General features: G+C 29.5%; 1 protein-coding gene across 1 annotated transcript; it reads left to right on the top strand.

The window, feature by feature from the left end:
* The first annotated feature begins 5,066 nt into the window (after positions 1-5,066).
* Positions 5,067-6,797, top strand: LOC145596698 (replication protein A 70 kDa DNA-binding subunit B-like). The gene is made up of 8 exons (XM_081652914.1): positions 5,067-5,319; positions 5,407-5,506; positions 5,605-5,732; positions 5,812-5,890; positions 5,984-6,095; positions 6,189-6,367; positions 6,465-6,585; positions 6,666-6,797. Exons 1-8 carry the CDS (start codon positions 5,067-5,069, stop codon positions 6,795-6,797), a joined length of 1,104 nt encoding a protein of 367 aa, XP_081509040.1.
* The last annotated feature ends 8,370 nt before the right edge of the window (positions 6,798-15,167 follow it).

Below are 15,167 nucleotides of genomic sequence, written 5' to 3'. Positions count from 1 at the left end.
CAGGAAAATGAGTTGAGGAACGTCTAATCCGAAGACAACTCTTCCAATTCCACTTCGAATAGTTGATGTAGTAGATGTCATGAATAGTCGACATGCATCTTTGTATTTAGACAATGAGCTATGTAATAGTCACAATACTTACATGCATCTTTAAACTATTAAATTTAAATTTTAAAACACGTAAATGAAATGCGATTTATCATCATGTGATTGATGATAAATTTTTTTTAAAAAAAAATCCAATGTTAGAAGCAAGTTTTTTTTACATTTTAAATAAATATCGGACAGGAATTCATTCATTCACGGGAAAAATCATACATAGTTTTGATAAACAATAATATAATTATCAATGAGCCATACACAAAATAGAGGCGTCCAAATTTAGATTTGTTAATTTATTTAGAACTATAGTCAACACGAGAAAAACAAGATTGGAAAATAGACATGTTATACTTGATAGTAATTTCCCAATGGAAATTGACAAACGTAACTCACTAATATAAATGCGCATTTGTTTTGTTTGGCATATTTGACACATTATATTTAAACGAATTCGGTGTGATTTTGTAGCTAATTTTAATCAAAAAGTTTTAGCACATTGATTTGGGTTACGAAATTTTTTTTTCGCTTATTTGACAATGCAATCTATATTACTATGATAGCTTCCCAATATAGTTAACATTCACAAGAATGCACAACAACACCAAGTTTATTAGCCAAATTTTATATATATTATTAAAATGTCAAATTGGTTCTTTCCTAAACATACATATAATATATATAATATAATACTAATATAAAAGAATCCTTAAAGTAGGGTGATTTTTACATTGTAAATGTACCTTTCTTACATTATTATGAATACTTGTGCTATATAATATAAGACCTATTTTTATTCTTTCCCATAAGATATATGGCATTAACATGTCCAACCAAAAATTGCTAGAGTACATTCTCAACCATTCATGGCTATGACAAGAGTCATATACACATAAATCATAGGAAATAACAAAAATCCTTAAAATAGGGGATTTAGACATTGTAAAAATAACCTACTCATTTTGCATTTAATGCTTGTAGTACACAATCTTAACCTATTATTGAATTATATATGCAAAAATATATCTTTATATGTGCCATGAACATGAAACATTGAAATTTAACATTTTTACAATGCTAGATAATGATTACATATTAAATTATTAAAATGTTAACAATAAATCTTAACCTACTTCGTATTAAGAAATTATCTTTCACGATCTAAGTTCATGTTTCTATTATTCGACGTAAAATAGAAAACGTTAAAATGTGAAAAAAAAAATGATTAGATTTCATTCTTAACCATTCATAAGAAGGAAAAAGTATGACAACACTCATCCATAGACAAATCATGAGAAGAAACAAAAATCCTTAAAATAAGGATTTTAAACATTGTAATGTTAATCACTCATTTTGCATCTAATACTTGTAGTATACAATCTTAACCTATGATTGAATTCCTATATCATAGCATTCTATGTACCATGAATAAAATGCATTGAAATTTAGCCCACAAAAAATATATCACAATACCCATGCATAAAGATTTACATAAAGAAATATCCTTAAAATAGGGGGATTCTATCATGGTAGGTTAATGTACTCACTTTGCATTAAATGCTTATACTATACAATCTTACCATATTTTTGACCAAAAAGCACTTATAATATTGTATGTATCATTCATGATCAACATACATATAGAATTTAACTTATATTATATTTCTTAATTCAATTTTAAATATCTAAATTACTACTTATATATTATTTAATCAAAATTGATTGTTGAAAGTAACCATGGCTATTAGTAAAACCAAAATCAAGATAGTTAATATAAGTATGAGTACATCACTAAATAGTGAATATAAGCAATGATCAACTTCTTTGCTTAGGTGTAATTTTAAAATTAGTGTTCATTTAATTTTGTTAGATTGTTAGTTATTTATGATATACGATAGTAAAAAAAAAAGATTAGATTTCATTCTTAACCATTCATAGGAGGGACAAAGTATGACAACACTCATCCATCGATAAATCATGAGAAAAAACAAAAATCCTTAAAAGAAGGATTTTAAACATTGTAAAGTTAATCATTCATTTTGCATTTAATACTTGTAGTATACAATCTTAAACTATGATTGAATTCCTATATCATAGCATTGTATGTACCATGAATAAAATGCATTGAAATTTAGCACAAAAAAAATATATCACAATAGCCATGCATAAAAATATACATAAAGAAATATCCTTAAAATAGGGGGATTCTATCATGGTAGGTTAATAATGTACTCACTTTGCATTAAATGCTTATACTATACAATCTTACCAAATTTAAAACCAAAAAGCACTTATAATATTGTATGTATCATTCATGATCAACATACATATAGAATTTAATTTATATCATATTTCTTAATTCAATTTTAAATATCTAAATTACTACTTATATATTATTTAATCGAAATTGATTGTTGAAAGTAACCATGGCTATTAATAAAACCAAAATCAAGATAGTGAATATAAGTATGAATATATCACCAAATAGTGAATATAAACAATGATCGACTTCTTTGCTCAGGTGTAATTTTAAAATTGGTATTCATTCAATTTTGTCAGATTTTTAGTTATTTATGATATACGATAGTTTGATCAAATTTGGAATGTTCTATAATCTTTTCCACCTACGGTTGAACAATTCATTATACATAAATTTGAAGTATTCACATTGTGATATTAATGACTGACCAATTTATCCATTTCACATTGTGATACCTAATTTTATTCTAAATACCTTAATTACTATTTCATATATTATCTATATCTATAAAATTTTAAACAACCCATTAGAGTTCATTGTTGTAGATTTAAAAGGATAATAGATTACATTAGGGAACAGGTCATCATAAATCAAAAGAATTGAACAACTAAATTACTACTATATGAAACAAATCTGTCCATTGTCTTAATTCAAATAAATTTATCTCAATTTTAAACCTTTAAATAAAATGATATTAATAAAAACTAATTATATAGAAATAATGTATGAATAAATTTCAATATTTATCAAATCAAATATAAATTTAAGTTTAACTTTGGCATGTAAATTCTATAATATATTTTCCTATAATTTTGAATTAATGTAATTATTATAATCTTTGCATAGTCTAAACATTCTAGAATAAGATTATAAATAAAATTTACATGCACCACAAAAAAAAAAAAAAAAAAAAAAAACAAAAAAAAAAACTGATAAGTATTTATCATTAATACTGATATAAAAACGATATTGCCAAAAGAAACTTATCATATTATGGCTAACTATAGGTAATTATCATTACAACACAAAATATTAATAATATTAAAAAACTGAAATTGAAAAAAAAACTTGAACGTAAAAATAGTAGTTTATAAAAAGTATAACTTATAAAGCAAGCTTAAATAACATCCTTCCTTAAAAAAAGGAAGTCTAAGTATATATACCAACTTTTAAAGTTTGCATTTAATGAAAACACTGTTGCTTCTTAGCCTATGATACAGATTTCTTCACGACAGATCAGTTTGACAGCTTGCTTCAGCATATAAAGGAATTTCTCATCATCAATTTTCATTCCTACAATTCATACTACCAACTCTCACAAGTGCAACTGAAATTCTGATAAAGTCTGCTGTCATAAGGTAAGTCATGCTTCCCTGCAAAACAGTTTAAAATTTATTATTCTCCATTCATGCTTGCTGATTTATGCTCATTATACTTGCCATTAATATACAGCAGATTATTTGTCTTAAATGCAAAACAAGTTATTTCAGTTACTTCCATTAATGAAAACAAAATTCTGTTATCAAGAACAGAATATCTAACATATGCTATTTTGTTATATATGCAATTAATGAAATAGAATCTTATACAACATGTAGAATGCAACATACAGATGATATATAATTGTGCTTGCATAATTATACTTGCATAATAATATAGTCACTTTCTTACAAAATCTTATATAACTCTGTTTTAAAGTGATTCTAGATAACAGTATACTATCTCAAAATGTTGCTAATTAAACCTCTGTAATTATATACTACTGATTACCTCATTCGATCACTTGTACTTACTTGTATTTGCACCTCAATGCAAATTATGTAGGATAATTTCAACTGTCAAGGTTTACTCCTATCTTAATGATCACAAAGTTTGGATTTCAGTTTTACACATACCTGTACTGATCACTTTTACCTAGATTTGAACATGACACTAAACTTGTTTCTCTTACATGCTCTAGGAAAACACCATGAAACAGGAAAAAGACCAATCATCTAATCAGTCTTTCTTAAAAGATCTCAAGCCTAATTCAAGAAACTACAAAGTTAAAGTACAAGTTGTTGAGAAATCTCGTGTTCTTATTTCTCCACAGAAAAAAACAAAATTTGTGGTTGTCACATTCAAAGATGATGAGGTATTCTCTGATCTTACTTTTTATAAATAAATTTACAATATATATACATCATTCTTGTGACATTGCTAAAATTCAAAAAAATTAAACACATTCATAATGAACACAGCAATGTAACATTAATCCATATTATGTTCATTATTGTGTTGCTGTGTTTAATTCATTATTGTGTTGCTGTGCCAAAGGATATATCACAGATTCTAATATATTATGAGTGATACTTATTCATGAATTCTTAAATGAATTCTTTGTGGAATGTGATATATCCTTTGGTAAAATGTGATATATATTCATAATGAACACAGCAATGTGCCTTTGGCTTTAATTTGTTCATCGTGTTACAGAGTATTTATCTATTGCTAAAATGTGATATATACACCATATCACAATAATGAACACAGTAATCTGACGAATAGAATTTAATCTTGTGTTGCCATAATCTTTGGAATGAGTCTATCCTAGGAAACAGTAGTGAAAGAAACTCTATATAAAAATCACATGAATGCATTTTTTCAAATTTACAACATATATACACCAATCTTACTAAGTTAGTATTGTCTACCCCAGGGAACAAAAATGAAAGGCACTCTATTTGAGAATCAGATCAAAGAGTATGGAGACATTTTTCTGAAAGACAATGTTTATCAGATTTCTAATGCACCACTGGAGCCTGTACATCCAAAATATAAAGACCGGGATGGTGATTGCTCACTAAGATTTGGTGGCCAGACAATGGTACAGCCTATTGCTACTGAGGTTACTCCAACCAAAGTGCAATATGTCCCCCTTGCCTCAATTTCAAATGAAAGTGGTCCAGATGATCGTTATGGTATTTTAGACACTATCCATTCTTTCATTTCTATAATAAATTTTATAAGTTACTTTCATAATTAAATAAATAATCATGATAACACAGATATCCTAGCTTTGGTACTCTTCATCAGCGATATCAGAACAATAACAACTGACACAGGTATTGAGCATCCAATTCGAGACATCAGTGTGATAGACCACAGGTCAGCGCAAATTCTCCTATAACCATGATATAATTTCTAATGTTATACAAGCACTTGGCTAATATTTTCAGCTAACAATTGTTTACTTGCTTTTGCAGTACCACCGTGCCAATGACTATCTCTATATGGGATGATCTAACAGACATCAAAGATCCTAAACTACTTTCATGGAACACTGAACCAGTTATAGCTGCCTTCCTAGGATTAAGGGTGACAACAAGCAGAGGTATATCTAATCATATTACTATACTCCTCTAATCAATAGTATATATAATGAGCAACAATAAAACTTGTAAATTATACAGGATTCATTCTCACAAGCAGTCTCTCAACGACTATTGACACTAATCCAACTGGAGAAGAATTTATGGCTTTTCATGACTGGTAAATTATTTCTAGACAGCAAAAATATACTTTTGCACATGTATTTAATTGGCTATACACTACTAATATTCTATGCATGCCAACGGTTTGAAGGGTGATGGCAAATTTCGATGAACTTGCAAACAAGATGGCACAGTTGGTAGATACCAAAAATCCAGCTGCAGAGAAGAGCATTCTAACCATTCAGCAACTTTTGGATAAGAAGGTTATAAACTATAGCCAACTTCTCTATTGTGCATTAATCATTTCAATATACTTTTAAATTAGTATAATTCTTTGGATTTCTATCTATTATTAGTCCTCCCAAACAATTCAACAAGAAATTCATTGGATCAAAGTCAAAATTCCTGAGCCAGATCAAACTAGGCTGATTGCATATGAAGGATGTAACAAATGTGGCAAAAGAGTTGATCTACCATTGAATACATCAATGACTTGTCCAAAGTGTTTTAAACTAGATTGCACAAGTATTCCTAGGTAACTCTACTCTTTCATAACTTCTCACATAATGAACTGCTACATTTATTTGATCTAAAGCCTTATACTAAATATGCATATGTTGATTAATTCCCAGGGCTACATTCAAGTTTGATGCAGTAGATGAGACAGGAGAACTAAGTCTAACGGCTTTTGCAGAAGATTGTGAAAAATTATTTAAGTTACCAATAATACAAATATTCGAGCAAACAAACACTGTAAGCATTTCACCACCAAATTTATAAATTCTAATAATTTACACAAATGATAACTTACCATTTAATATTATCAAATGCAGGGAACGCTTGACTTTGGCTCCATTTCTCGAGACCTTAGTTCAAACGAGTTTTATGTTGCGGTTGGCCCATCATACATGTTGACAAAGAAGCAGGTTCTGTCATGGGTACTTAAGGATGTCAGCTGGACTTGAGCTCCCAGCAATAGCTGTACTTCTGTTTTTGTAAAATGATCAGCCTTCCTGGAATGCATCAGGCCTTTTGAATGATATCTATGTAGCAACGGCCTAATTGGAAGTGAAATCTGCCAGTATTCAACAGAAGTAATAAAATTGAGTATAACGCATGTTAAGAAACATTGCATTTTACAACTTTTGCTGAACCAAACAAATATATCCTAAGTAATTGTAAGGACTTTTAAAATCTTTTGATGTAATATTGTTATCCTATGCTGAAGATTGAGAATGGGAACAAAGTCAGAAAAGAAGGGTGTTAGAGCCCTTCTTATAGTAGTTGGGTGATAGAGCTAATCTATGTTGTTTTTTCTTATAGTAGTTGGGTTATCCAATGACGTTTTCTCAAATTTGATGTTATAAACTTTTGAACTTTCTTCTTTATTAGATAGCATATGTCATACTGTGGTAAATTTGCTCTCTTCCAATCTAGATTTTCTTCTATCTATTGTTAGCTCCTTGTATGATTACGTATTCCTGCCAATTTATTCACAATAATTGCATATTATTGTTAAATAGTTTAACTTAATGTTTTTTTTTCCCTTTACAAATTCTCTTTGATTGCTTGCAAATCAACTGCTAATGTTAATGCTGAGGAATCACTCTTACTGACAATATTAGAAAGACTCTAATCAGACCAACATAAGGAAATCTAATATCAGAAATATTCAACAAACTAAAATAAACTTAAATAAAGGGGAAAGCAACTATTTTATTTTTACTTTTTTAAATTAATAATTATGCCAATATTTTTGCTATAAATACACAGCCTCTTATCTCCCCTATACACTAACCAAAAGGAATCAAAAAAGAGAAAAAAGCTCTCAATATAGTAAATTGAAGAACACATTCTTTTCTCATCATTTACTTTCCAACATGTCTCTGGAAACTCTACCCAGAAAAATTTCAACCCTCCCTCTCATCAACCAGCGCACAATACGTGCTTACTTACATATTCCATTACCAACAATTAAGTCCATACATTCGGCAGCAAAGTTATTGCTAATACATGGAATCGGTAGCAAAGTTTTTGCTAACGTTTTCCTAAAATCAGGTGCAACGTCAAGTAAAATTGAAATATAATAGTTGACATGTATGCACCTAAATAACACCCAAGTCCATTAATACACAACACGAGGTTGGGGTTTATGTGAAAGAAATGGCCATCCTTCACACATAACACCACACTCCACCAAAGGACTTGGGAATGTTAGAAAAGGTCCTCCCTGCCAGGGGACTTAAGCCAATGGCTGATGAAATTGCTGGTGCCAGATAGTCACCAACTTTATCTGCCAAAGGATTTAAACCCATGGCAGATGAAATCGCCGGTGGCAATTAAGCACCAGCTATACTTACCAAGGCAATGCAGCCCATGGCAGATGAAATAGCTGGTGAAAATCATCCACCAAAGGTGTAAGAGGAAAAAAAAAAATTTTAAAAGAAAGAGATTGTTAAAATCTGAGTATATGAATGAGCTTCAAAATAAAGAACAAAAATGAGAAACACAAAAGGGAACAAAGGAATGGTTCTCAATATCTACAGACATGTGAAGGGAAAAAAGGAAGAAAAATTGAGATATCTCATGGAAGAATGAATGAAGATAAAAAAAGATATTATTTTGAAGAGTAGGCAAGACAGTAGGAATAAGTATCATCCTTCCAATTCTATACTATAATCTTATTATGTACATTTTTATTTCTATTTATTAGTTGTTACTATTTAGTAATTGTTCCATCTTAATTATTGTAAACAATTAGTTTTTTTAATTGTGATATTTCCTCAATTATTGCTTAATCTTCTTTATTAGATTCAAGGAATACAATTATGCAAGTAATAATTATGATGGTACAACCAGAAGTCTTACAGAAGAGTACTGAAGCATACTAAGTTCCTTTAATTATTACAAAACTCATACAAAAACAGAATGCTCATAAAAAACAGAATACTCACAAAGCTCTTATAAATAAAAAACAGAACATAATTTCTTCAGTGCTCTAAAAAGATAGGTATTGTTAGCATGATCAATATGAAATCTGGTACTTCGCCATAACATTAAGCCTAAAATTATAGGTACTTATGCTAAAATTTGATGCTGACAAACCATGAAGCACTTATAAACCTCCTTTATTCGTCAAGGACTAATTAATTACTCAAGCTAGAGTTCCCATCCAACTTTACTTCGATAATTACATATTAGCATAACTTAGAGACTCATATATTAACCTAACTTAATTTTAATAAGTATCGGCTGCAAATATATCATAAGAAAACTTAAAAAAACTTGACTAACCACTAAATACCATTTAGAGTACATCATAAACATAGACAACACCTAATCACAAAAATATCATTCACAATACATGGTACACACGGACAATTTCTCCTTCAATCACATATAACAACTGATAGATTCCAGACATGAAATCCATAAGAAGATCTATGTACACCTTGCTCAGAAAATGCTACACCACATGTTTAAAATATTTCTACTGCCAAACAATAGCCTTCCACTATTGAAGATTCCCATCCCATTACTACAGTCTAGACTATTTGAACAAATCATCCATGATCTTTTTACAGGAACCATAGCTACTGACCAATCTTTGATTTTCGATAATAAAAACATAATCTAACATACTGAATCACTTACTATATTATTACATGTGATTAGCAATTAATTTAATCATCATACTGAAACACATGCAAATTAATACTCATAATTTAATCATATATTCTGATCCAATTATACAATCCTCTACCACAGATTTCACATTACAGTCTTAAATAGTTAGAAATTACAACAATAAAATAGCTAAAATCAAATCATCATGCAACCTACTAAGTTCCAAACCTTGGCTTCTTCACATTGGAAGTTCCAGCATTCATGGAGGAAGTCTCTGGACACACCTTCCTTTTCAGATCTTTGATTATAGCAGCTTCTTCTTCCTCCAATTCTTTCAAAGCTTCCTTGCCTTTTGCCTCCAGCTCTCTGGCAAACACCTTCAGCTGACACCGCACCCAAGACCAATAGCTCCTCAGCCTCTCATATGCAGTGTCTCTAGGAGCTGGAGACCAAACACAGCCATCCTCAATTGTTAAATCAATAATTTCATCACCCATTTCCAAAACAAAGAAAATTAGTGAATTTTTTTTAAAAAAACTAAACCTAGCTTATAAGAAAGCCTCCAAACAGAGAAAACACAAATGGCAATATAATATTGATTTAAACAAGAGGCAAAAATCTTTTTTCATTAACTTATACAACTTATTCCATTATATTTAGCTACTTTAGTATCTTACACAAGTTATAAAATTATATTTCAATTCAACAAAAAAGTAAATAATTGCTCATTTCAAGAGCAAAATAATTTAAAAAATAGCAAAGTCATATATACCCCTACAATTAGGCTTATACATTATTCTAAATTAGAAAAATAAATTAGACATGTGATTGATGGCAATTTTTTATGCAGTATATAAAAGCAATAATAATAAAAATAAAAATAAGAAAATATTAGTTAATTTACCCTTAAAATAAGCAATAATAATAAAAATAAAAATAAGAAAATATTAGTTAATTTTCCCTTCTCAATAATATGTAACCCAATTTGAATGTCCTTTGCAAAATTTAAAAAGCTATACAATATAATATAACTTAATAATCATTATATGCTATTCATTTCGTAATACAACCACAGCAATATAACTTAATAATCATCTTATACTAATGTGCATGATAATAATTTCACAAATTTCAACCATTTTTTCCTCCCTTTTGTTTATAGACTAAAAAAAACTAATGTATACGATAATAATTATGAAATTACACATGATGCATACATGATTCATAAATTACAAATGAGAATACTTGTAAAAACAAATCATACATATCGGCAAAGATTAGTTCTTTATTGATTTCTCAACAAAATGAAGAAACTCCAATTATAAATTTAAGTACATAAACTTCAAAATAAGCTTTCATTTCAGCCACTAACATAGCTAACTTATTATAACCAAGTTCTAACAGAAACTACTAATACTGCAACATATTAACTTAGTGTGTTTCCTTAGTCTTCTCCACCAAAAGCTCTACCTATCTTATTATCCCTGGCCAACACCAATGCTCCTTGATAGCTTCATCTTCTTCGTCTTTCTCAGCTAACATATCATCTTGGCCATCATTAACTGTCATAGCATTTTCAGCAGCTTCAGTTCTGTGCATTTGTGCTTCGCTTAATTGCAACACAGGCAGACGATTATTGTTTCTACTCTTCATGAGGGTCTTCCCTCTGCCAGAGTTCTTGATCTCCAAAATTTCATCTGATAATTTATCCAGTTTTCTTTTTAGCTTACCTATTCTCTTCTCAGCATGAACTCGAACAGTCCGTGCATCAGATAGCTTGCCCTTTAGCTTAGCTTCCCTAAGCTGTAAACCCAGAAGCCTAGCTTGGACATCGCCCTCTTCAATATCTACACAATCACTGCCATTTCTTCCCATGTTTAATGTAGACTAATGCCAGATTATGAAATTAATATTACAATTGAATAGCAGGGAATGAAACTAAGACTAATGCCAGCAAGAAAATACCCTAACAAGACTAAGAAACCTATAATTTATAGAAAAAGAATGGCAAAGAATAGTTTTCCCTTATTCAGGAATAAAAAACAGAATTTCACTATACATACCTCAGCAAACTACTAAGTAAGTTAATCAAATAAACATCTTTTAAATTATAAGCTATTGACATAGAACCTTCCAAAAACCAGAGTGTGAGCAATTGAAACCAACTGATAATTCTAACTGACACTGAATCAATATTCTAACCATGCATACTTATTAATAAAAGATAGAAACCTATAGCAAAAGCTACTAACCCAAAATTTCCTTATTAGAGACCATAATCTTTTGTTATGTCTCCTTCATAAGTAACTACTAATCTAACTTCTTCTTACAGTCCCAATCCAAATGGTAATACTTACACTGACTATATCTTAATAACTCAAATAACCCATACCTCAACTGTTCACTGAACAATGATAGGCTTTCCTTGTTTCATGCAACATTGTCTTGCTTAGTATATTTATGATTCTCAATTCCCTAGGAATTTTGTCAACAAGTTCAACAAATACAGGTGCCTGGTCATATGATAGTTCCTTATGATGAGTCTAACAATCTTATAGCCAGCCTTATTTATTATCTTTCTCCAAAAATGAAAATCAGTAAGATAATTATCAAAGTGAAAATGCTTTAGGACACTGGTTTCATGATTAGGACACTGGTTTGATGCTTTAGGAAAGAGTAAAGCTCCTTCACTTTGAGACTTATGATAAAAATACCTACAAAGAACTCTGTTATATAGAGAAAAAAAATACAGAACACTCAATCAAATAATGTATTAACAAATTTGATGTCAATTACTCATTACCACTAATAATCATCACAAATAAATCATTTAACTCTAACAATGAATATTTATCTTTCGTATGATTATCCTTATTACCAACAAGCTACATTATATGGCTTACTTTTATCTCACAAATGTCAGTAACAATTGTTTAAGTCATTTACTCAGGAAAATTACACTATTAGCATGCTTTATTATTGAACACTTATTTAATTAGGCTTCTCATGAGCAAACTCAATTATTGTACTTTGTTTTCAGACAAAGGCTTAAAAAAATCTTCAAAGTCATTTTCCACAAGATTTTGGACAGTAAATATAGACAATTTACTGAACTATTTTAGATTCCACAAGCTTAATACATAGCCACTCATTTTTAAACAGTAAAAAAATATATATATATATGAATTTAGGACAGCATCAGCATAACAGCTGTTATCATCTATAATAATTCTCCAACTTTGTTTTAGAACACAGGAAAAAATCCAAACACAGTATAGTTAATAATACAATAGTTATTTCGATGTTATTGTGAACCTCTAACACAAGAATGTTGCTAATGTCCTAATGGACCAGAATCACAAAGCCCAGGCTAATTAAGTCCAGTAATTTCAACCCAGTTTAGCTAATTACAGCTCTTTATGCTACTTTATCTGACATCAGCAAAACATCAGCAACGTATAGATAAAAACATCAGCATCATATTAGCCATGCAAAAACTCACAAAGAAAAATTAATATTGTGACCAAATTTTCCAACTCTGTAACAGGTTTCATAATCTAACCTATTAATTAGGTCAAATATAATTGTGAAACTTGTAACTGTAATAAATTAACTACAATTTGACTTAGGTGCAGAATTAGTAAATTGAAGTTAGACTGATGGCAAAGCATCAGCAAAGTATAGATAAAAACATCAGCATCATATTAGCCATGCAAAAACTCACAAAGAAAAATTAATGTCGTTGACCAAATTTTCCAACTCTGTAACAGGTTTCATAATCTAACCTATTAATTAAGTCAAATATAATTGTGAAACTTGTAACTGTAATAAATTAACTACAATTTGACTTAGGTGCAAAATTAGTAAATTATAGTTAGACTGGTGTCTATAAATTAACATTTGCAGTCACATTTTCTTAATACATAAGTTAGTTTCATACATATGGCACCTATAGATAGTAATGTTAGGGAAAAACGTGGTCGAAAACCTTTGATTAAAGGCTGTTCGACACTGATGATCGAAACAAATTCTTGGGCAAATGCTGTTTCAGCAAGATTAAGAAGACGTAACTTTCAATTTGTATTCTCTGAATCTTATCATTCGCAAGGAATCATAGTATGTGTATTCCTATTGATTTATTTACATGAAAAATCTCATTATTTGTCAATTATATTTTTTTGATTTGTTTTGATTTTTTTTTATTTCCTGTTTTAAAAAGCAGAATGTTCCACTAGATTTTGCCCGAAAGCATTTTCAAGGCCGTACAGACAAGACTAAGGTTCTTCTACGTCTTTATGATACAAATTTTGAGGCTGAATTGAAGGTCCAAATTGTTGAAGATAAAATTGTCAAATGTTTTATAAACAAGGGTGTTGATAAATTGATTGAGTATTATGAAGTACAAATTAATGAAGGTGCTGTGCTAAAACTTAAGAAGGGGGGTGTTATTACATTCGATGTTTATTTGCAGCTTAATAATGATTCTTAAATCAATAATAAATGAATTTCTTTCGTTAATCTAATTTTGCAAGTTAGTTCTCAAGTAGCATGTGTGATCAAATACATAACAGATTTATGAAATTTGGATAATTTATGGAACTAATAAAGATAGTTATATTAATAATTTAATATTTGATATACTATTTCATAATTAATGTATATTTTATTGAATAAGAGATGACAAAATAAAATTAGATATTAAAAAATGTATATTTAGTTGAATATTACCTTATCTGAGTTTAAGTGAGATTTGATAATTTATGAGCCTAATAAAGATACAAAGATGAGTATCTCTCATGTCCTTCCAATGATTCGAATTATTCTAAGCCTAATGTTAGAACAATAGAAAAATCCAAACACACTATTGCTTTTTAGTAGTATTCACAGTAATATATTGATATATAGTATATGCATATTCCAACTATATATACACAGCTTGATATCTACCTTATCCAACTATAAAATACCCAAACAAAGAAGAAAAAAAAAATCTACAAGCATAAGATAAACCATATACAACTCCTTCCCATTATCTGCCCTTAAAAAATGTCTCAAAAACCTTCTCACAGTAACAATAATCCCCAACTTCCGCTTATCAACCAAAGATCATTTTCCACTGACCTCAAAATACCATTGCATATAAACAATGAATCAACAATTAGCATCAAAGTTATTGCTAACATGGTACATTAGCATCAAAGTTTTTGCTAATGTAACTTTTAAGGGGGAACTTTAGTACAAGGTTGTAATCACCAATGAAACTAAGTAGGTGAGCAACATTCTCGTATAAAAGTTTCACAGTAGTTATTTAGATGTATTGTCAATAAAAAATGCAACATAATTATTGACAATTAAACACCTAAATAACACCCAAGTCAAGGCTTTAAAGAAATGGAGCTGGTGTCTACAAGAAAGAAATGGTCATCTTCTACAAATGGCATCGGACTCCACCAAAGGACTTGGGAAAAGACAAAAAAAAATTACTTTGCCAAGGGCCTAACACCCATGGCAGATGAAATTGCCGGTGCTGATAATACAGGAAATGTGATTATATTTAGACTACTTATTTATCCTATAGAAAACAATTATTTTGTAAATCATGATCATTTTTACTCTAGATATATTATTCAGATGTTATTATTGAAAGTATTATACTATTTGCTTATCCTACTCACAAAAATTCTTAGGTTGAACCTGTTGTAATAAAA

This window comes from Chenopodium album, chromosome 20 (genome assembly GCF_948465745.1).
Source record: "Chenopodium album chromosome 20, dcCheAlbu1.1, whole genome shotgun sequence".
Classification (NCBI taxonomy): Eukaryota; Viridiplantae; Streptophyta; class Magnoliopsida; order Caryophyllales; family Amaranthaceae; genus Chenopodium; species Chenopodium album.
Note: the sequence above shows the minus strand (reverse complement) of the source record. Positions and strands in the feature narration are given on the sequence as shown.

Excerpts from the sequence above, each read along its gene's own strand:
- LOC145596698 (XM_081652914.1), top strand. The coding sequence starts at position 5,067 with ATGAAAGGCACTCTATTTGAGAATCAGATCAAAGAGTATGGAGACATT. Across the intron at positions 5,320-5,406 it reads TGGTCCAGATGATCGTTATG|ATATCCTAGCTTTGGTACTC; the intron begins GTATTTTAGACA and ends ATGATAACACAG. Across the intron at positions 6,586-6,665 it reads TATTCGAGCAAACAAACACT|GGAACGCTTGACTTTGGCTC; the intron begins GTAAGCATTTCA and ends TATCAAATGCAG.